At 42.3% G+C, this 22,295-nt stretch overlaps 1 protein-coding gene across 1 annotated transcript; it reads right to left on the bottom strand.

Moving 5' to 3' along the window:
- Positions 1–383: 383 nt before the first annotated feature.
- LOC142249530 (cytochrome P450 4A4-like) lies at positions 384–22,004 on the bottom strand. The gene is made up of 12 exons (XM_075321197.1): positions 21,779–22,004; positions 19,170–19,314; positions 18,368–18,412; positions 16,012–16,139; positions 13,442–13,566; positions 11,361–11,512; positions 10,657–10,763; positions 7,551–7,741; positions 6,112–6,245; positions 5,591–5,655; positions 3,467–3,549; positions 384–783 (listed from the first exon to the last, which is right to left on the bottom strand). Exons 1-12 carry the CDS (start codon positions 21,968–21,970, stop codon positions 603–605), a joined length of 1,548 nt encoding a protein of 515 aa, XP_075177312.1. The 5' UTR covers positions 21,971–22,004; the 3' UTR covers positions 384–602.
- Positions 22,005–22,295: the final 291 nt, after the last annotated feature.

Here is a 22,295-nt window from a genome sequence, read left to right as displayed (position 1 = left end):
AAAATCAACGGTCTATTGGCTATTACATTTTTGGGGACACTATTGGAGGTCCACACCCCTCAGGTCACACATTATAAGGGCCAACTTTTACTAATGTCCAAGGTTCCAAACTAAAATTTTACAAAAAGCTTTTATAAATTGGTATACAATACCATAGCATGACGTGACTTTTTTAGTATAAATCTGAAAATTCTGTATGTATCCATATCAAAATCAGAGCCGGACCGGGGGCCTCGTATGGATTCATAGACTTCTATGGGTGCCATAGTTTTTCATGAGATCTAAATGCTAAAAAGTACCTGAAAAGTCCTGTGCAAAATAGGTGTATAATTGAAGTGAATGAAGAAGAGCTTCACTAGTGCAAACAACCTGGTGTGGAGCCATTTTTGGAAAAACCAGTCTTATTCTTCTAATTCTAGACAACCTCTTAAACTCAAGGCATTGGGGTCCATCAATTTTGGAATTAATCACCACTCCCCACTGTGAGATTATATAGACACAAAATACATCCATGTATTAATATAAACAAAACAGAATTCCGTCAATTTTTTTTAGAATCTACTTTTTTGTATTTTTGGCATAAAGTTTGAGCCGCTGATGTGTTAATCCTTGCTACTTTCTATCTTCTTCAGATTGATGTGTATCCCGTTCACGGCACGCAAGACTAATTGGGGGAGGGTTAATGGCTCTTTCCCAGGGACCGTCTGTAATTCAAACTTCTGTAAAGTCAGGGCGACGGCGACCTTCATTTCATTCATTGCAAAATTCTGCCCAATGCAGTTCCTGGGAGAGAGAAAATACAGAATGAATGCTACGTGCAAAAAATGGATCCCAAGGATCTCCTCAATAAAGAAAGCAGTGCAAGCAATCAGATCAGTGATACCTGTGGCCCCTTTAATTTCAGGTGGAGGCTACTGTCATGATATACCCATAATGATAATGATTTGACTGGAACTACACTTCGGGCAGTGTTATACCTTTGGAAGCAGTAGATCAGTAGTTCTAGGAATTTCGCACTACTGCATCAGCAATACCATGGCAAACGCCAAGAATGGATTTCTAGCCATTGGAGCTGCTCAAAGAGTCACAAAAGCAAATCACTGCCAGCATTGCTGCCCGCCCTGACCCAACCCTGCCCTGATCATCACAGTCATGCCCAGGTGGATGCCAGAACAGGAGGACCTGGAGGTGATGAGTCAGGTGAATCCCATTCACAAGTTTCCTAGTTCCTCCAGTTACACCCCTGGTAGGCGCAACTCCACAGCACAGCTATGTCAGGGTGTTGCTATGACTGGGCACTTTGTTTTAGAAGCTTTAAAAATTTCCAACAACTACGATATGCAAAAGGTATGTCAGGGAGGGACAAAAAAAAATCTGTGTCCTGTGATTTTTGAAACATAGTTAAAAGGTGATGTCTCCCTACAATCTATTCTAAACTCTGCGGCCCGATTAATCCACCTCTCCCCCCGCTATTCCTCGACCTCTCCTCTCTGCCAATCTCTTCACTGGCTTCCCATCGCCCAACAACTCCAGTTCAAAACCTTAACCATTACATACAAAGGCATCCACAACCTGTCTCCTCCTTACACCTGTGACCTGGTCTCCTGGTACCTACCTGCACGCAACCTCAGATCCTCACAAGATCTCCGTCTCTACTTCTCTCTTATCTCTTCTTCCCACAATCGTATACAAGATTTCTCTTATGCCTCCCCCATACTCTGGAACTCTCTAACCCAGCATATCAGACTATTGTCTACCTTGACAAGCTTCAAAAGAAACCCGAAGACCAACCTCTTCCGACAAGCCTACAACCTGCCTCAACCCTCTGTCTGCTATTACGCCGCACAACCAGCTCTACCCTCACCTACTGTATCCTCACCCATCCCCTGTAGACTGTGAGCCCTCGTGGGCAGGGTCCTCTCTCCTCCTGTAGACTGTGAGCCCTCATGGGCAGGATCCTCTCTTCTCCTATAGACTGTGAGCCCTCTTGAGCAGGATCCTCTCTCCTCCTGTAGACTGTGAGCCCTCGTGGGCAGGGTCCTCTCTCCTCCTGTAGACTGTGAGCCCTCGTGGGCAGGGTCCTCTCTCCTCCTGTAGACTGTGAGCCCTCCTGGGCAGGGTCCTCTCTCCTCCTGTAGACTGTGAGCCCTCCCGGGCAGGGTCCTCTCTCCTCCTGTAGACTGTGAGCCCTCGCAGGCAGGATCCTCTCTCCTCCTGTAGACTGTGAGCCCTCGTGGGCAGGATCCTCTCTCCTCCTGTAGACTGTGAGCCCTCGTGGGCAGGATCCTCTCTCCTCCTGTAGATTGTGAGCCCTCTTGGGCAGGATCCTCTCTCCTCCTGTAGACTGTGAGCCCTCGTGGGCAGGGTCCTCTCTCCTCCTGTAGACTGTGAGCCCTCGTGGGCAGGATCCTCTCTCCTCCTGTAGACTGTGAGCCCTCGCAGGCAGGGTCCTCTCTCCTCCTGTAGACTGTGAGCCCTCGTGGGCAGGGTCCGCTCTCCTCACTATCCAGATTCACTACAAAATCAGAAGCTGCATTCCCTGCCCCAGCTTTTATATTGGCTATGATAGTTCCTCTTGATTGCACGATATAGCACAGCCAATGTGATAACTAAGGCATTGCGAAGAAACCTGTACAGCTACACCCCAGGTCATGTGAGCCTTCTCTTAGAAAATGTGTAAGTAGAATTTTAGTATTTTAATGAATGCAATCCTTAATGTAAAAAAAACCAAAACTCTTTGGTCAACACTCTTTGCCCAGGGAAACCACTTGGATGAGTAGATTGGTAGCGCTGTGAGGTTATGAGGAATCCACTGCGCTCTTTCATTTCTCGCAGTGGTGGACGCAGCAGAACCTCAAAGCGCTACCAATCTACTTATCCAAAGGGTTTCTCTGGGCAATCCATAAACTGAGGACTGTCCGAGGGTTGGACAGAAACGTCCTTTTTCATTTTGGATTGCATTCATTATAATTTGAAATTCCTACTTTCACATTTTGAGTGCCCAGTGTTATATTCACTATACTATGTATAGGATCCTACTTGTGCACCTTCATTGCTATGTGAGCTTTCTCTGGCTGATGCAATCTTCTGCTTTCTGTAAATGAGTGGTGGCCATTTTTTGGCTGATTGGTTGAATTTCTTAAATATTGGTATGAAATCCACATTACATCAGTTTCCTTATTTCTAATATATAAGTGCACACTGACTATTACATCCCGCTGTGTGTCCCCCTTGTGGGGTGTTCTGCCTCTTCCACGGTGCGACTCATTTTTAAATTCTGCTTTCAATAATAGTTTATCTTTTGATAGGTTGTCTGTTCTGGCTATTTACGATTTTATTGCCTACGATTTTTGCTATAATTTTGGGAGCAAGACCTGGGGTGATCAGCTGATTATGCTTTTTGATAAAACAACCCTAATAATACAATATAAAATATTACTTCTATAGTTGGCATAAAGCTATTTACCTTCCTCCGGCAGAGAAGGGAAGGAAGGCATGGGAGTGCCTGGTGGACGTATTTTCTGGTGAAAACCTAAAGGGGTCGAAAACCTAAGAAGAAATAAATAAAAGCATATTTTAATACTATATATTTACTATTTAGCCCTACGTTTTTCTACACTATATGAACATTACAATACAATGTCATTTATTTAAAAACTGACGTTTTGTAGTATAATCACTCTATAGGACATTAATTGATATACACGCGCACAACAAGCTGTCAATCGCAGTGTCGGGGAGTGATTACAGCAGCGCTCACAGTATAGTGCACGCCCCTATGACTGAAAGCAAGCAGCTCCCTGGAGTATATCAATTAACTTCCTCCAGGAAGGTGTGTTTTCAGTAAGCAGCATTTTAATGCTATTTATTTACCTGCTGATTCATCGCATATCTGCAAGTAAATAGCTTATTGCACATGACAGGTTCGATTTAAGTATAACTTGGTGGGGTTAGCAACCTTGGAGTTGCAGTTTCACAACAGTAGGAATACTACGGGTTGATTACCCTTCACTGCAGGGGTCCCCAACATGTGGCTGGGGAGCCACATGTAGCTCGCGGACCCATGGTGTGTGTTTTGCGGCTGTCTTCCAACTTGGTGTATAAGCTGCGGGTTCAGCAAACAGCCATGAAGAGCAGATCTCCAAATGGTGACTTTTCTGAGTAGCCCCGCCAAGAAGATCAGATCTGAATGGGAGTAAGGTAGGAACCCTTGGATCTTGGTATAGTGCCTCGGTGTGATTTCTGTAGAACAGCTTTGGTTATTAATATACCGGTAATGGGAGCTGTGGGTATCACCACTGTGAGGGGGCCAGAAGCTGAATGTGACACTCAACCCTCTTTCAGAGCCCAACGTGGCACTCGACCCTCTTTCAGAGCCCAATGTGGCACTCAAACCCTCTTTCAGAGCCCAACGTGGCACTCGAACTCTCTTTCAGAGTCCAATGTGGCACTCAAACCCTCTTTTACAGCCCAAAGTGGCACTCGAACCCTCTTTCAGAGCCAAACGTGGCACTCCACCCTCTTTCAGAGCTGAATGTGGCACTCGACCCTCTTTCAGAGCCAAATGTGGCACTCGACCCTCTTTCAGAGCTGAATGTGGCACTCGACCCTCTTTCAGAGCTGAATGTGGCACTCGACCCTCTTTCAGAGCCAAATGTGGCACTCGACCCTCTTTCAGAGCTGAATGTGGCACTCGACCCTCTTTCAGAGCCGAATCTGGCACTCGACCCTCTTTCAGAGCCGAATGTTGCACTCAACCCTCTTTCAGAGCTGAATGTGGCACTCGACCCTCTTTCAGAGCTGAATGTGGCACTCGACCCTCTTTCAGAGCCAAATGTGGCACTCGACCCTCTTTCAGAGCTGAATGTGGCACTCGACCCTCTTTCAGAGCCGAATCTGGCACTCGACCCTCTTTCAGAGCCGAATGTTGCACTCAACCCTCTTTCAGAGCTGAATGTGGCACTCGACCCTCTTTCAGAGCTGAATGTGGCACTCGACCCTCTTTCAGAGCCGAATCTGGCACTCGACCCTCTTTCAGAGCCGAATGTTGCACTCAACCCTCTTTCAGAGCTGAATGTGGCACGCGACTCTCTTTCAGAGTTTAGTGGGGCACATGACCCTCTTTCAAAGTTGAATGTGGCTCGCACCCCTTTTTCAGAGCTGAATGTGGCTCATGACCCTCTCTCAAAGCTAAATGGGGCACGTGACCCTCTCTCAAAGCTAAATAGGGCATGTGACCCTCTCTCAAAGCTAAATAGGGCACGTGACCCTCTCTCAAAGCTAAATAGGGCACGTGACCCTCTCTCAGAGCTAAATTGGGTTCATGAGCCTCTTTTAGTGCTCAGTGGGGCACGTGACCCTTTTTTTAGAACTGAATGTGGCTTACAACCCTCTTTCAGAGCTGAATATTTATCTTCATGTCAGAAAGGTTGAGGACCTCTACTCTACAGTTTTGTTAATACATAATGCAACCTGGAAACTAAGGAGTTTAGGTACAGCCACTAATCAGTACCTCACATTATGTTCCTACATTTTGTCAGTGCAGGATTTTAAGCGTATTTAAGTAATAGGCAAATAATTGCTCACTTACCTCTGGATTCTCCCAGACACTGGAGGACCGGTTTATTGCATATATACTGATGAAAACATCAGTGCCTGCATAGAGAGTGGAAAGCTAGATCACATCCACATCCACATCGGTAAATCCTGATTATGGTATTTTTGTGTTGCATTAGGCTTTCTGGGAAATATATATATATATATATATATATATATATATATATATATATATATATGGCCATGCATATGGGATAAACATAGTCTACTCCTTCTGAAAAGCCGAGCATTTAGGGGTCTTACTATGCTTGGTGCCTGACCCCGGTACCCAAAGGCCCCTCTGTTCCAGTGCTATGCTCTGTGACCTTCTAATATGTATGAGAACATATTAGACATTTGGAGGAACAAATATCCTTTGTTACCCAAGAGATAAGTGTTACTAGAGGTCTTTGGATACCACTTATCCCCTTCTTTGCATGCCATTAAATATGGAGCGCTCAGCCCACCCAAGTATGCATGCCCAATAATAGATCTTTATTACAAACAGTGGCTGACCTTTGGGCAGGCTCCGTCCATCACAGAATGTGATTGGTTCTTTTAGTTCCCGAGCCACTCCTGGGACAGGCGGGTAGAGACGCATGCTCTCCTTTATACACATGGTGGTGTACGTCAGCTTACCCAGGTCCTCCCTGTCACATACATGCAAAAACAATAAATTTGTAGTCTATAAAAAGTGCAAAAAAAAAAAAAATAATAAAAAAATCATACTACTGCACATGTATAACCACCACATCTAATAATAAGAAAGAAACAGAGAAAAATGTGAGGTTTTTCAAAAATATGTAATTTATTGCAGTGGACTCTACATGAATAAGGCATGGATTGGCTCCATAGAAATACATTGAGGTTTATCCACCTGCTGACCATCAAATGGCAGAAATCTGGATTTCAACTGCAGGTTTGCTGTAGATTTTAAAAATCCGCAGTGGATTTGCTTTTGTATAATCTGTGTATCAAGGTTTCAACAATCATTTTTTAAAAAATATGTTGAACTCATAAAATTCATTCTCCGTTTGCGGCCCCAAGGATAACACAAAAGGTTAGGCTGCTTTCACATTGCGCTTTACTTACGTTCAGTGGTCCCGTCGGGGCATCCGTCCGAACCGCCCTCCCCCACCCCGCAAAACGTGATTCGGACGCATGCGCCGACAGGACCATTGACTATAATGGAGCAGACTCTTATCGTGTGCTCTGTCTTGCACCATTTTCGGGTATATACATTTTCTGCAGGTGGACACTCGAACGTAGTCTACTAAGTTTTGGTGTCTGCCTGTAGAAAACGTATATGATCGAAAATGGTGCAAGGCAAAGCACACGCTAACAGAGTCTGCTCCATAATAGTTAATGGCCCTGTCGGCGCATGCATCCTAAACACGCTTCGCGGGGTGGGGTAGGGGTGGTTCGGACGGATGCCCCGACGGGGCCAGTGAACGTAGGTAGAAATGCAATGTGAAAGCGGCCTTAGAGCACTGGAGGAAGACAAGGACCATGAATAAGATGGACTGCAATGCTTCCTAAGACACAAACCACTTCCTAACTGGAATCATGTCTCAGTCCTTCCACCTTGCTGATGTCAGATTACATAGCAAAAATCTGCTGACAAATTCCTTGTAAGGCCTCTATACATTTTAGATAAATGTTATCCAAGCCCGGTAATTTCATTAGGGTCAATCAACCAACTAATGTGTATGGAAGCCTTCTGACTATACACTGATATGTTCCGATATAATCTAAGGATCAGGAGGTTGGAACTTAATTACCTAATCCCTCTGATTAATTTTTTTTTGTTAAAAAAAGTTTAGCTAAAGTACATTTGCAAACCTTCAATCTGTGACATCCAACCTTTGCTTCTCTAATTTGATGCAACATCAAAAATACAACTCATGAGTGTTACAAATGTATTGACTATTTACTGTATAATATCGTGTTCTTACCATTCTACTATTTTCCTTCCCTGCAAAACGTCTTTGATCTCCTCCCGACATTTTTCCTGGTGTTCAGGGTATTTAGCCAAGGAGTATAATATCCAGGAGATGCCGCTGGCCGTTGTATCGTGCCCTTCGAACATGAAGGTGTCCACCTCTGCCCGCAGGTCTTCATCAGACAGACCCTGACCATTTTCATCCTTAAAAATAATAATACAAACATCACATTGCTGCTACTTAGTCGTCATGTTTAAGGGATACTTAGAAGGTGCAATGAAATTCTTCATAGCCCATCACAAGCAGCTGTAATAAGATCCCTCTAAGGTCTTACATAAAACTACCACTTGGTTCTTGTACAAACTAGGAGGTCTCAGCTGTGCAGTCACTAAAGGCCCCTGCGCAGACTAAAAGAACTCTAACTGAATGACTCAGATGACCACTCGGACCTTCACTTCCTAAGCGGCCATCGAGGGATCCTTGTATCTCCTAAAGAGATGTAGAGTAAAAAAATAAGGTAAACCAAATGTTATCTGTCAGGAGAAAAAGCAGACAAAACAGGTTGTAGTTCAAAGCAGGGTCCACTTGAGAAATATCACCAACGGGAAATGGAAATTCGGGAAACTATAAATAGTTACACCTGCCATGTGATATGGAAGACTGATTAGGGCATAGAAAACACCTGTTGGCAGGAAGGCAATGAACACACAAAGTGTCCACACAGAGACAAAGTGTTCAGAACCAGGACAGTGACCGAACCTGAATGTGGTTCACCGGAAGGGGAAACGGACCACAGCACAGGAGGCTGCCGGATCAATTCTGAGACATGATACTCTTTTCTTTTTTCTTTCACTAATTATATATTCCCCATCGGATCACCATGGATTTTTAATTTATGTGAAAGGAGTCTTAATTCATCTGCAGTTGGGACACAATTTTTTCCCAAATGTTTCCTGTCTATATGAAGTCAGTAGAAAGATAGTGTCTTCAGAGAGGAAGAGAATAGCATCTCTGGTGCTGCGTATTGGAAGCAGTGATCTTAAAAGTTAAAAATCAACCCTTTATAGAGCCTTATTATAAAAAGTCAAATAAGAATCTTCTCAAAGCAAAGGTCTTCATCTACAGGCAGCCGTTATGGGAGTTTTTGCCCCAGTAGAGACCGGCTGGCTGAATGACAGCGGTCTAGAGAGGGAAAATTTTTCCTAGAGGGTCAAGCCAGCATAGGGAAACTTATAGGCCGAGCAATAAACTATCAGTTTTACACAATGATGTTGTCACTTTGCATTATATCTGTTTTGTGAACTGTGTACACAGCGAGAAATATGGATTCTTTCATTCCTATTATGAATCTCAACAACAAACATTTGCAAAGCTCTGAACATTTGCAGTCATTTGGTTTGTTTTTTAGGCGCCAACTTCTAAGGGTTCATGCACACGATCAGTGTTTGCAGCGTTTTGGATGTAGCATGCTTCAGCTGTGTCCAAAACGCTGCGTTGTACAGTACAAGCAAAGTTGATGAGATTTCGAGAAATCCCGTGCCCACTGTGCTTGTTTTTTCCGCAGCAAACACTGACCTGCGGTGCGTCTTTCCAGACCACAGCATGTCAATTGTTTGCTGCGGATTTGCATGTGTCCTCCGTAGAGAGAACAGAAGCGAGAGACCGCAGCGCACCGAACCCTGATCGTGGCTACAAGCAGCTGCGGTCTCCTGCGGAGGACACTTGTGGCCCCACAGGTCAGGACCCGCTGCGTTCTGGACGCAGTGAGTCCTGATCATGGGCACATAGCACATACCCTAAGTGCTATAGACCCAGCCTAACGATAGACTTTTAGACACTAATGCCCCTTCTATTGCTCTGGTCTGTTGGCCCCAAGACTTCTATATAAGTAAATAAATCAAATTGTCTCTCCAGGAAAGGAGACAATCTCTAGCGCCACCTATTGGAAGTAGCAATCCTAAAAGTCAAAATTGGCCTTTTAACAAGCTTTTTCATATGAGAAACAGGGTGGAACACTAGAACCTATCATGATTAATTTATCCAATGTCACTAGACTCCATAATGCACAATATACAAACCAGAGAAATAGGAGTCCACTAGTGAGGCCAAATGTGGCCAAATAATCACAAAGAGTAAAAAACCTCTTATAATAACCACAAAAAGTCTTTATTAATGGAAATTTACAGCCATAAGAGGAAATAATTTAAATTACATAATAATAACAATATGATGGGGATCAGGTAAAGCCGGAAAAAATCCGATACCAGTCACACCAAGCAGTCAGGGAATGGGATAGTGGAGCAATATTAATTATCTCAAAAAGGCTCTAATAGGTAAATAGAAGGAGAGAGTAATAAACCTGACAAAACCCACACAAATGCTGTGAATAGGGGTGCCGACAATAACGATAATATATGTAAATATAATAGGGTTGCACAAAATAGTCACAAGGCATCAAACGGTTAATGCTATGCTTATGCAAAGCAGGCAATAGTCAGAGCGGCACACCCACTCAGTTGTCAGCAATCCGAAACACACCATGGGGGGGTTACACAGGTTCAGCAGGAAAAGTTACCTAATAGAAAGACAAGACCTCAGATAACAGGTATAAGTGATGCTATAATATTAGTGCACCACAGTCTCCAGCCCAAACAAGGTCAGTATGGAGGAAACAATAAGGAGCCCAAATCACTTACCCATTAGACCTGACTGCTCAGCGTGGCGTGCTCTGGCTTTACCTGATCCCCATCATATTGTTATTATTATGTCATTTAAATTATTTCCTCTTATGGCTGTACATTTCCATTAATAAAGACTTTTTGTGGTTATTATAAGAGGTTTTTTACTCTTTGTGAAGCTTTTTCATATGACCTAGGATATATGCCAGATCAGAAACCCAATTTGCAGACACGGTGTTTTGGGGTGATTGCCCCTCATCAGTGCAGAGTGTGGGTAACTGATCTGGCTTATGAGAAGCTATGTGGGGATCACGGGGGAAGACTATTCTCCTAATGGAAACCTGACAAACCAGTCTGGCTGTCAGTGGTAAGGTAAATATTTATTATTAGCAAAAAGACAAGTTAAAAGCCTATTTAACACAAAATGTCACCATACCCACCTTAGCACAGAGGAGGATATCAAGGAAGTCCAAGTGTCTCTTCTTCTGGATCTTCTCCAGCTCTGTATCTTCCTTCAGAGATTGCTTTCTCTCTTTAATTACCTTATCTAATTGACATATGAAAAAAAAAGGAAAGTCCACCAAGACAAGAACAGGAGAGGTCCTATTCTTCATCATGATCAATAGTTTATTGGAAATTTCTAAGACCCCCATATACATTGGATTAAAGCTAGCCCAACATTTCAATTGCAACAGGATTGTCCAACCACTCAAATTGTGTAGGGCTCCCCATCTCTCTTGATATACGATATCGGGTGAGACAAAGATTTGGCGGGAAGTTTTAATCCAAGCGCCTTTCTCTGGGAGTCTGGCAACATCGTTGTCACTTCTCTCAATGGAAAACGCTCGGACAAGCCTTGCTTTGTAAGGAAAGTCTGAAGAGAAAGCTGTGGGCTAAACGAAAGCTATCCAAGGGTTGGTCAATCTGAGGGTTTTTTGAGATGTTAAAAACCTATGATGTTTTTCAAGATAGAAACTGCTTTAAGAAATGCTCCTATTTTGTAAAAACTTTGGAAAATTACTCTTTTCTTGAAGCGTCTCCAAAAAATTATGTGAACTAATCTTTTTAGGTGTATGGGCATCTTAATAATCTTAGATTTTATCCAGCAATCATTATGTACGATTACACAGGGCATTAGACTCACCCGTGTGTCCATGCGCTATCTTCAATGCTCTTCGAAAACGGAATCCATGAGGGCTCAGGTGAAAAATTAGATCGTTATGATAGGGAAGAAAGACAAATCGGAAGTCCACCAGAAAGGAGAGATCATACACAGCTTTGATGTAAGCGTTCTCACTGTGAGGAGAGAACAGCAAGTAAGCATCAGGTCACATCAGCGTTTCGATGAGTGTTGAAGTCTCACCAAATAAATACTGGATTCAATTCATCTAAGTTAATTATTGATAATTTTCATGGTCAAAACCCAACAGATAGCTGTCAAACTCCTTCCTGACATTGGACATTAGTGTACATCCTATGTCCTGTTCCCGTGTATGCTGTGGGGTCAGTAGTAGAAATGAGCGACCCTGAACAGTAAAGTTCGGTGTTGATACTGAACATGAACTTTACAAAAGAAATCAGTGTTCAAGTTTGGGCACTCTACATATGCTAACCACTTGATCGAGTATCTGTCTGCTTGGCCCAGAGCAAGCTACTTCCAGTGTCTGCATGGCTCTCACTGGGAGTAAAAAAACAATGTTATCGGATGTAGTGTGCCCAAAAGAAAAAACCCTACCCTCTCTGGACGTATTCTGTTTATGGCTGGCTATATGTGGGCGGACAGCCGAACTACCCAATCAGTGACTTCCTTTGGGGTTCAGGTCATATCCAGGTCCCAAACTGACCTTTATCTAAAGTTCAGATTAACCCAGCGAACTGAACTTCCCTGGGTCTGCTCATCTCTATCCAGGAGCTGAAGCTGCTTCATAGCCAGCAGACCACTGGTTATGTTACACAGCCATCATCTTTTACTAAGGACCGTTTCACACATCCGGCATTTTACCGGATTGACGGATCCGGCACACTCCAGTACAGTGTATACAGTACAATGGCATCGCGGCAACCTCCAGTCACATGCTGTCATGTCACCGGAGCATGTGACCAGAGCTTGCCGTGATGCAATTGTACAATATTAACACTGTACTGGAGTGTGCCGGATCCATCAATCCGGCGAAATGCCGGATGTGTGAAACGAACCTAACAGCAGCGAGTGGAGCTGAGATCTATTTGCTGCCATTAATACTTTTAATTCTGCTGTCAATCTTTTACAGCGGCATTTAAAGCGCATGGTTAGGAAAGGGGGGAGGGGTACAACATTCTAGTTGCCTATCAGCCCCTTTGTGACAAAATCACAGGGTGCTGATGGTTTGACAAAAGCAGCCAATGGTCGGCTGAACACCTACCCCTTCCAGTCTATCAGTCTACCCGTGAAGAGCAGCCTGAATCAATTGTTCATAGGAGACTGTGATTTTTACGATAAAGTGTACCACTGGTATTACAGTATATAGTACAAGTGACCAAACTATCGTAGGTTTAAGTCCCACAAGGGGATTAAGCAAAAAAAAAAAAAAAGCAAAACAAAATAAAAATAAAAAAAATTGAATCAACCCCTTTTTCGTCCATTAAATAAGTAAAAGTCTGATCTATCAAAATATAAAACTAATTAATCCACTGGAAAAAAAATGCAATAATATGTATCTACCTCAAAATGTTATAAATAGAAGCCATGACATTTTGCGCAAATTGCAATTTGTCATATAGTTAATTAACACTTCCTAATATTTGAAGAGCCAATGTGTACACGCGTCCCACAGTAATGATTTTTTTGCCTAAATTGTGACTTCTTATTTTTTTAATTTTTTTTTTAAAAAAAGAAAAAAAAGCTGTGACCTATCTAGAATGTGACATTTTTTGTCATTTTTATGCAGAAATGCAAACATAAATATGTCATATTTCACACCAAAACAGTTAAAAACTCTAAGTTCCCTCGTCATTTATGTTTTGGCATAACTAAAAGAAAGAAAATTATAAAATACATGGTGTAAGAACATCGATAAATTTGGCTTAAGGCGTTTACCACAATGAAATGCTGCAATTTGCAAAAAATAAAAAATTGCAATACAAACAATGATAAGTGTCCACCACTGATATTAAAATCTTGCCATTTCGAAGCCCCGTTTATTGCTGGCAGATAAAGCGGTATTTTACATTGGCTACATACTGTACCTGTCCATCTGACAATTGCTTTGATAACTGAAGGCACATTTCATGATGGTGTCCAGGGTCATCAGGCTGACGTGATGGAAAAGCTCCACCGGGTTCTCTTTGGGGGTTATACGCTCCCATTTGTCCTAAAATAATGAGAAGAGAACAGAAAAAAAATGCCTTACTGAAGACTATGTTCTTCCTGTGTCTTAAAGTGGATCTGTCGACAGGTGAAAAGAGCCCAATTTTTGCTCATATTTTATTCCCGCTCTTCCTTGAGTAATCCATTTTATTCATTTTCCTTAAATCTGACATACAGTTCCGGAGATATGGTCCTTATTGGTTAGTTCTATTTTTTTTGGCGTGGCTCACAGGGTAATAATGCAAAGCAATCTAAAAGCCATGGCCCCTTGTTAAAGACCATAAAAAGCAGCACTGTCGTGAAGAAAATGTTAAATTCGCTCATAACCAAACCACCCTCCCCTTGGTAAATAAAGAAAACTCCAAGATCTTATATGAACATTGGAATGTGGTCCAGAGCTATTTACGAACTTCAGCTAGATCAGGGCACGGAAACAGCAAGAAATCCAAATCTTTGTTCTGCTTGGTGAAAAACCAAGTTTTTATCTACAGCGTTAATATTAAAAGATGTGAAAATCATATTTTGGAAATCCTAACAAAACGGTGAACACAAAACACTGGTTTTGCTTAAATGGGAGATGGCTGGAATCCCAACAAATGGATATTGGCTAGTTATATGAGGCCAGATTTGGCACGTTTCCCATCTTTGAAAAGGTAAATTCATGGTGCGAAACATGACACTAATATTCTTCACCTGTGAATCCCAGAGCGTAAGATGAGCGGAAAACTGGAATTCCATCATTTTCTGAAGGTCCCTTAGACCGCCCCATATGAGGTCATCAAAGGGCTGGTGACCTGAGATAATAAAAGATACCTGCCACATTTTTGGATGGTTCAGTTCGGAACCTGAAGCCTTAAGCTAAGCTATCTGTAACTGATGTCCAATCTACCTATAAACAATTGGTGGTGGCAGTGAGTATTTTACTTGTGTTAATTGTGGAGCTTGGAAGTGACGGTACCGGACGTATATACATATATTCCATGAGCTGGAAACATTGATATATATGCATTGCCTTCACTGTAAACACTTCAATAAGCCACATTAAAAGAATCAGAACATCCATAGCCTCATTTACTTATTGTCTGTCAATTTCATATCTTAGAAAAGGTAAAGTCAGGGTGCGAAACATGACACTAATATTCTTCGCCTGTGAATCCCAGAGCATAAGAGATGCTGAAAACTGGAATTCCATCATTTTTTGAAGGTCCCTTAGACTACCCCATATGAGATCATCAAAGGACTAGTGACCTCAGGTAATAAAAGATACCTGCCACATTTTTGGATGGTTCAGTTCGGAACCTGAAGCCTTAAGCTATCTGTAACTGATGTCCAATCTACCTATAAATAATTGGTGGTGGCAGTGAGTATTTTGCTTGTGTTATTGTGGAGCCTGGCAGTGACGGTACCGGACGTATATACATATATTCCATGAGCTGGAAATATTGATATATATGCATTGCCTTCACTGTGAACACCTCAATAAGCCACATTAAAAGAATCAGAACATCCAGAGCCTCACTTACTTATTGTCTGTCAATTTCGTAAATTGTCCTGACAATAAGGGGGCATCATAAATATACAAAAAGACTGACCCGCACATCCAACAGGTGTGAACAGGTGCCAGCTGAAAACACATAACTACAAATCATATACAGCTGCACTCTATAATGCTAACAATGAATAAGGAAACGCTAAATATTGCATTACTGCTATAGGAATATTGGAAAAAAAGAGAGATATTTAGCTTATGTATTGGCCAGTGCATGCGAGTCCAGTCACTGCGGCAAGGTAATCTCTGTATACCGGGAACCTAACCTGTAATGCAACTATCTGGGTTAAAAACCTCCATGTCTGGGCAGCTAGGCTCCTGCTATAAAGGGGAGTGAACACAGCCTGGTTATAGGGCAGAGTACTCAATCAGAAAGAGATGCTCTATAAATATACAAAAAAGACTAACCTGCACATCCAACAGGTGTGAAAAGGTGCTAGCTGAAAACACAATATAAAATACAAAACATATACAGCTGCACACTGAAATGCTAACAATGAATAAGGGAACTCTGGTATTGCATTAGTGCTCTAGGAATATTTGAAAAAAAAAGAGATATTTAGCATATGTATAGGTCAATGCATGTGAGCCCGATAACGAACGGCAAGGTAATCTCCAAGCTCAAATTCATTGGCCAATACATATGCTAAATATCTCTTTTTTTTCCAAATATTCCTATGCATTACCATAGTTCCCTTATTCATTGTTAGCATTTCAATAAGGGGGCACCAGAACGCCGTTTCGTGACAAACACTAATTTAAAAGGCTAACATCCATGGAGCTGTATGTTGTATTAAAAAAAATAGTACTCGGGGGAGCAATGGGAATAAAACAAAAGCAAAAACTGGCCACTTTTGACCTGGCAATGGGTCCCCTTTAAATATGTTGTTCAATCATTACCAGCATGACATTGGCACAGTCAGACATCAAATTGACATACGGCTTCAGAACGTCATAATGGAATCCCGGGGTCAGCAGCCGCCGGTGCTGGAACCACTTCTGTCCTGACAACACCAGCAGTCCCTTCCCTAAGTGAATGTTAAAAATAAGACTCATTAGCCGCTCTGCACAAACGTCAAATAGACTATAGCCCTGATCGTCCTTTTGGCCTCAGTCTAGCCGCTATATCTTGTGGTTACCATATGTTTGCGATATGGAAAAATACAGGGGACTGCGCATTAATCCTAATGGGTCATCCAGTAAAAACTTTTTTTTTTACCCATGGAAGATTTGAATCGACCAATACATCTGTGGTGGTGCAGTTTATTAAAGAGGTTTTCCACTGCTTTTACATTGATGCCCTATCAATAGGATAGATAGGTCATCAATGTCTGATCGGTCAAGGTCCAACACCTGGCACCCCCACCGATCAGCTGTATTCAGTGCCGACAGCAGCTGCATGAAATGCTTAGTTCCGAGGCTGCATTATCTTCTGATAGTGGCCGCGGCCGGATACTACACATCCGCCTCCCATTGATATGAATAGGAGGCGAGCGTGCAGTATATCAGAAGATGGGGCAGTCACGGAATTGAGCATTTCCGGCTGCTATGCAAGACACCAAGGACAACTGATCGGCGAGGGAGCGGGGTGTCGGACTCCGTCTGATCAGACATTGATTACCGGAATGACTACTGGAGGAATCGCCAGTAACACCAGTCCTGGCTGCGGTTACCTGGATTGAACTCCGGAGCTCTCACCTGAACTCCGGGATGCAGCCTGGACTGAACTCAGGGTTTGCAGGACTGAACCGTGAGCGCCGAATGATTCCACGGTGATTGCAGTTCAGTTCATGTCCCAGCTGCGGGCTCAGGTGACAACTTCGGAGTTCAGCTTGGCTTCTCCGCAGCTGCCATGAACTGAACCGTAATCGCTGGGGAATCATTCGGCGCTCGCAGTTCAGTCCTGCAAACCATGAGTTCAGTCCAGGCTGCACTCCGGAGCTCAGGTAAGAGCTCCGGAGTTCAATCCAGGTAACCGCAGCCAGGACTGGTATTACTGGCGATTCCTGCAGTAGCCAGTCCGACACTCTTGATTACCTATCCTAGAGATAGGCCATCAATGTGAAAGTAGTAGACAACCCCTTTAAGTGCATACGTCATCCAAATCACTACTTTCGTTAAACCGTTAAAGTTCAGAACTTTAATAACACCAACGTAGTCTAGAAAAGAAAAGAAAAATCCCATAAAAGGGCTCGCCATGCAAATAAGCGTGGTAAGTAACTAGGTTATCCAAATTCAGGACTTTGCAAAAAAACTTGGGTATGTTTCATTCACTTTCTGAGATACTTACATTTTTTTATTTCTCCGTCAATGGGCGTGTTATTTGTGCATCAATCTGATTGTTTAAAACCATAGGGGTTTGGGAAGGGGGGTGCAGTATGTGAACTCTGGTCTTTTCTTTATTTTTATTTCCCTGTCCACTTTATGGAATAAATATTTTATATTTTACTAATATAGGCACTACCACTGTTGCATGTAGCAATACCAACTATGATTTTTTTTTTTTTTTTTTTAAATGCTTTTATTTATTTTTAGGGTAAAGGGGAGGATTTAAACCTTTTAAAAGATTACATTTTTTTTAATGGGGTTTTTTTGCACTTCTAATTAGCTTCTTAATCACCTACATCACACATTGCAGTACCCCAAATCCACAGCGTTCGAAACGTGTCCTCTGTTTGGACTTATTTTTGTGACCTACATGGACTGTTTTTAATGCTTATTCAATAAAATCGTTTTTTTATACCTACATTTTCTGGACCCAGTTTGCTGGAATTACCACTGTGGGTTTGATGTTTCAAGTTTTGCCGACTTTACCTTCCCTGCACGGTCCTGCAATAGTGGTCTTCCTGGATCAGGTGAGCTGGAACAACATTTTTTTCTTGTACTGCAGTACCTCAGTATTGCAGTGTGTTGTAAAATCACTGGTCTTGCAGATTGGGCTTTATAGGATAATACCATGGCAGACACATAGGTCCTCAGAAGGACACTATGGAAACCAATCACCACCTTGTAATGGCGCTGAATGGGGAAGCAATGGTCTCTGGACTGACCAGCTCTGCTAGTTTTGCCGTGGTCACTTGTGCAGTGTGAGCGGAGGAGTTATTTGCAGGAACAAGATTCCTTTGGACAGCTTCAGTTGTTCCAAAAGTTCAATGTAATATTTTGCATTGATGGTGGAACCCTTTTGAAGGTAGTCCACTAGCAGCACACCCTCCTTATCCCAAAACACAGACGTAAATTGTACTAAAGAACTTACCAATCCATGGCGTGATAAAGTAGTATCCAAAATTATCCTTTGGATCTGCAGAAGAAAACAACATAGAAGGAAGATCAATTTTTGAGAGGAGCAGTAAGGGATAAGCTGACATCTTTGAGGAGCTTTAAAGTGGCATTAGAACCAAAAGCTTTTATCACTTACACAATAGAAAGAGGATTAATGTTAGCTCAACCACTGGGGCTCCAAATAATATCTAGAAAGAGGGAAATGCAGAACTATGGTATCCCAAACAAGATGGCCTTCTGAATGGAGCATAGGATGGGCCTGCATCCTGCAAATCCATTCAAAGCCTATAGTGGCAACACAGGGGGTCCCTAGGGGGATGGACCCTCCCCAAATTTGTACTGCAAAGGCTGTGCCGTTCCTTCGCAACGTTGCTACTGTAATACAGGCAGATTTTTTTTACCAGGAAATCTGGACTGAATATCTGAAGCGAATACGTCTTATGTTAACATACCTCAAGACCACTAGAGGATACAGACACAGAAGAGAGCCATTGTGCAAGAACAATATATGGGCGCTGTGCACTCCAGTAATGATCAATTCCACCGGCATTGGAGGTAGAAATGGGCCCCAATACCTCTTGGCCCCTATGTGGTCACGCAGCATGCACCAATGATACATCCACCCATGCTTAAAACTATAATTTGTTACTACAGAGATGCATAACTCTGCACACCTACATGTGTTGGTGCTATAAACGGAATAGAAGGATGACCTTTCATTTTAGTTGACGATAAGCATAATACAGGTATAAAACACCGGCAGATTTATTTCCCACCTTGTCTGGATAGGATAGCCTTTGCATAATCGGGGTGAGATATCATTAGCGATGCAAAAAAATTTCCCAGCCAAAGTGGATAAGCATATGGGAACTGTTCTGCATAACCAGCTATAATGTCCAAGTCCTTCCCGTCCCCATGGAACTAAGGGTGAAAAAAAAAAATATCTTAATAGTTATCAATGCAAACAATATACAGCAATTTAAAGGAGTGGGAAGAGAACAGAAGAACATGGCTGCTTTCTTCCAGACAGAAATCCTTACATGCAGAAAGTTTTACGTTTAGGCCCCCTTCACATGTCAGTGATTTCGGTACTTAGGACGTCCAGTTTCATACGTACCAGAGACTCGGACATACGCAGACCAATTAAAATCAATGGGCCTGTGCACACCTCTGTGTTGTCACTTCGGACATGTGTCGACATGTCCGTTTTTCTCCAGCAACACTGATGTCACACAGCCAGCACACTGATGTGATCCGTGTGGCACTCACAGGAGAGAACACATGTGTTTGAAATAAAATAATTTTCTATACTCACCTGTCTACAGCGGTGCTGTCTTTGGCGCTGCTTCCGGGTCCGCTCATTATGCTGATGAATATTCACTGCACCGCAGACCCGAAAGCAGCGCAGGAGACAGCAGCACCATGGACAGGTAAGTTTAGAAGTTCATGCTGTCCATGTGCTGTCTCGATGTCACACGGATAGCACACATGTGCCAAAACCACAGCACACAAATAGACCATATGCAACTTCAACATGGCCATACAAAACACAAATGTTTTTCACGGACGTGTGAAGGGGCCTTAAGAAAAGTTGATCTCAAAGGGTGTTTTTGACCTATTCTTCATTCAAGATTTCTTTTAAAATCTAATTTTTTGCATTATTTTAGCAGAAGATGCAATTTTATAATGCAAAACTGGTGAAAGATAAATATAAATAATTGTATTATTTTTGTTCAAAATTCATGAACTGAGTACACCGCTTAAAAATTTGGCACAAAAAAACTAAATAAATACCACAGCACATAAAAAAGAAAAATGACATAAAAAAAATTTGCAATATATTGTATCATTTATGTAGGCGAGAGTGTAAATCCCATTTTATTAGCTGCTGTATAACCCATGTTATCAGGCTAATCTAAAGATTCGATAGATAATTTTAACTTTGTCGGCCATATCCCAACTCTAAATAAGTGATCAGATGCATGTAGATGTAATATTGCCCGTATAGACAAGAACTAGCTGGCAAATTTAGCTTGGGGAGTAATCACAAAGCAGTGGTCCTGGAGTGCGGCAGTCCACCTTTAGCCTGCTTATCTCTAGCCGCTATCTTAAAGCAGCAGAGGTAACAGGATTTTAAAATAACAATGGCTTGTACATAGATATGGGAATAGAACCAAGCTTACTGCATAGATATGGGAACAGAACTGAGACTACCACATAAATACCGTAGCAGAACTGAGCTTACTACATAAATACAGTACCAGAACTGAGGTTAGTACATAGATATGACAAAAGAACCAAGCTTACTACATAAGACAATACCAGAACTGCGCTTAATACATAGATATGACAACAAAACCAAGCTTACTACATAAATACAGTACCAGAACTGAGCTTAGTACATAGATATGACAAAAGAACCAAGCTTAATACATAAATGCAGTACCAGAACTGAGATTTCTACATATATATGGGATCAGAACCAAGTTTACAACAATGATATGGGAGCAGAACCAAGTTTACTGTGTAAATACCATATCATTGTTGTAAACTTGGTTCTGTTGTTATAAACCTTTTCTGCATCATTTCTGCAGCGAAATCCGCAGCAAATCCGTGGGTAAATCCGCAGCATGCGCATATGGCCTTAAGCGGCATTTAATGCTGCAAATATCAATGCAAAAAAAGGTGCAAGACTATTGCAGATTTCACCCTTTTCATGGCAGAATGAAACCTGCTCTTGTGTAAATTAACATGCTGTGAATATCAAACCCACAGCTCGGCAATTTTCGATCCGGATATTTTTTTACAGCAATTTCCTTAATTACCATGCACTATGCTCACAGTGTATAACGCAGTAGATTTTATGCGAGCAAATAAGCAGCGGACTACCCACATAGCCTTAGGGGTATAAGCACATATTATGTATTTGGGGCAGAAATTTTGGCACCATTTCTGCATCACTTGGGAGAAACAAATCCAGCAGCAAAAACGTGTCTTTGCAGTGTTTTTGATGCGTTTTTGGTGGACATTTCTCCCATTACTTAGAATGGGTGAAATCTGCAGCAAAACCACTGAAAGAATTGACATGCTGCAGATTTATTTCTGCACCAAATCTGCAACAAAAAATATTCAGCGTGTGCATCAGACTTCAGGATTCTCATTGACTTTGCTGGTATCAGGAATCCCTTCAGGTTTTGTGAGAAATCTGCACTGAAAAACACACACACACACATATATATATATATATATATATATATATATATATATGCGCTGAAAGCGCAACATTTGTACACAGTCTGAATATCGATCAGTGAAACGCTGCATAATCAATGTTACTTCCCATAAATGTGACCCTATAGATTATATAACATTGCGCACCTCTTACCTCATGAGCATTGCCATACAGCCAGTGCCGCTTGGGACCCTCAAAAGGTCCAAACGCCTTGATCAGCCGCCTCCTCTTCAGATAGAGCCTAGAGGCTTTTACTACAGCAAACAGGAGGCAGAACCAGGTGACCCAGGACCACAAGTCAGAGGCACCAAGTGGGAGCAGCCCAAAGAGCACAGGGGCTGCCATGACCGAGGCGCAGCTTCAGCTCTGCTACATCTGGCCGGAGCAGTGCAAGTGACAGGCGGAACTGATGAGGCAGGTTCATAGGACATTGTACAAAGGAGGAGAAGGAGGAAAGGGGCGAAGTCATGTGCAGGGAAGGCGAGAGGAGAACTGGAGGACGCGCCAGCAATGAGGGAAACATGGAGGCACGTAATGCACGAATATACAATTTTATTTTTCAAATTTCTAATAAATAGATTAATGGGTAACAACACAAGAGGAAACATGTATGGCTATGTTCACATTTCGTTTTTTGGAGCAGATCTTTTCCAAAACCCTCCTCAAAAAA

This window comes from Anomaloglossus baeobatrachus, chromosome 8, assembly GCF_048569485.1.
Source record: "Anomaloglossus baeobatrachus isolate aAnoBae1 chromosome 8, aAnoBae1.hap1, whole genome shotgun sequence".
Classification (NCBI taxonomy): domain Eukaryota; kingdom Metazoa; phylum Chordata; class Amphibia; order Anura; family Aromobatidae; genus Anomaloglossus; species Anomaloglossus baeobatrachus.
The sequence above is the reverse complement of the archived record's forward strand: the minus strand, read 5'-3'. Positions and strand labels throughout refer to the sequence as shown.

Coding starts and splice junctions, on each gene's coding strand:
- LOC142249530 (XM_075321197.1), bottom strand. CDS start 21,970: ATGGCAGCCCCTGTGCTCTTTGGGCTGCTCCCACTTGGTGCCTCTGAC. Junction 18,413..19,169: donor GGCTATCCTATCCAGACAAG/GTGGGAAATAAA, acceptor TTTCTTCTGCAG/ATCCAAAGGATAATTTTGGA. Junction 6,246..7,550: donor GGAAGGAAAATAGTAGAATG/GTAAGAACACGA, acceptor TGTATGTGACAG/GGAGGACCTGGGTAAGCTGA.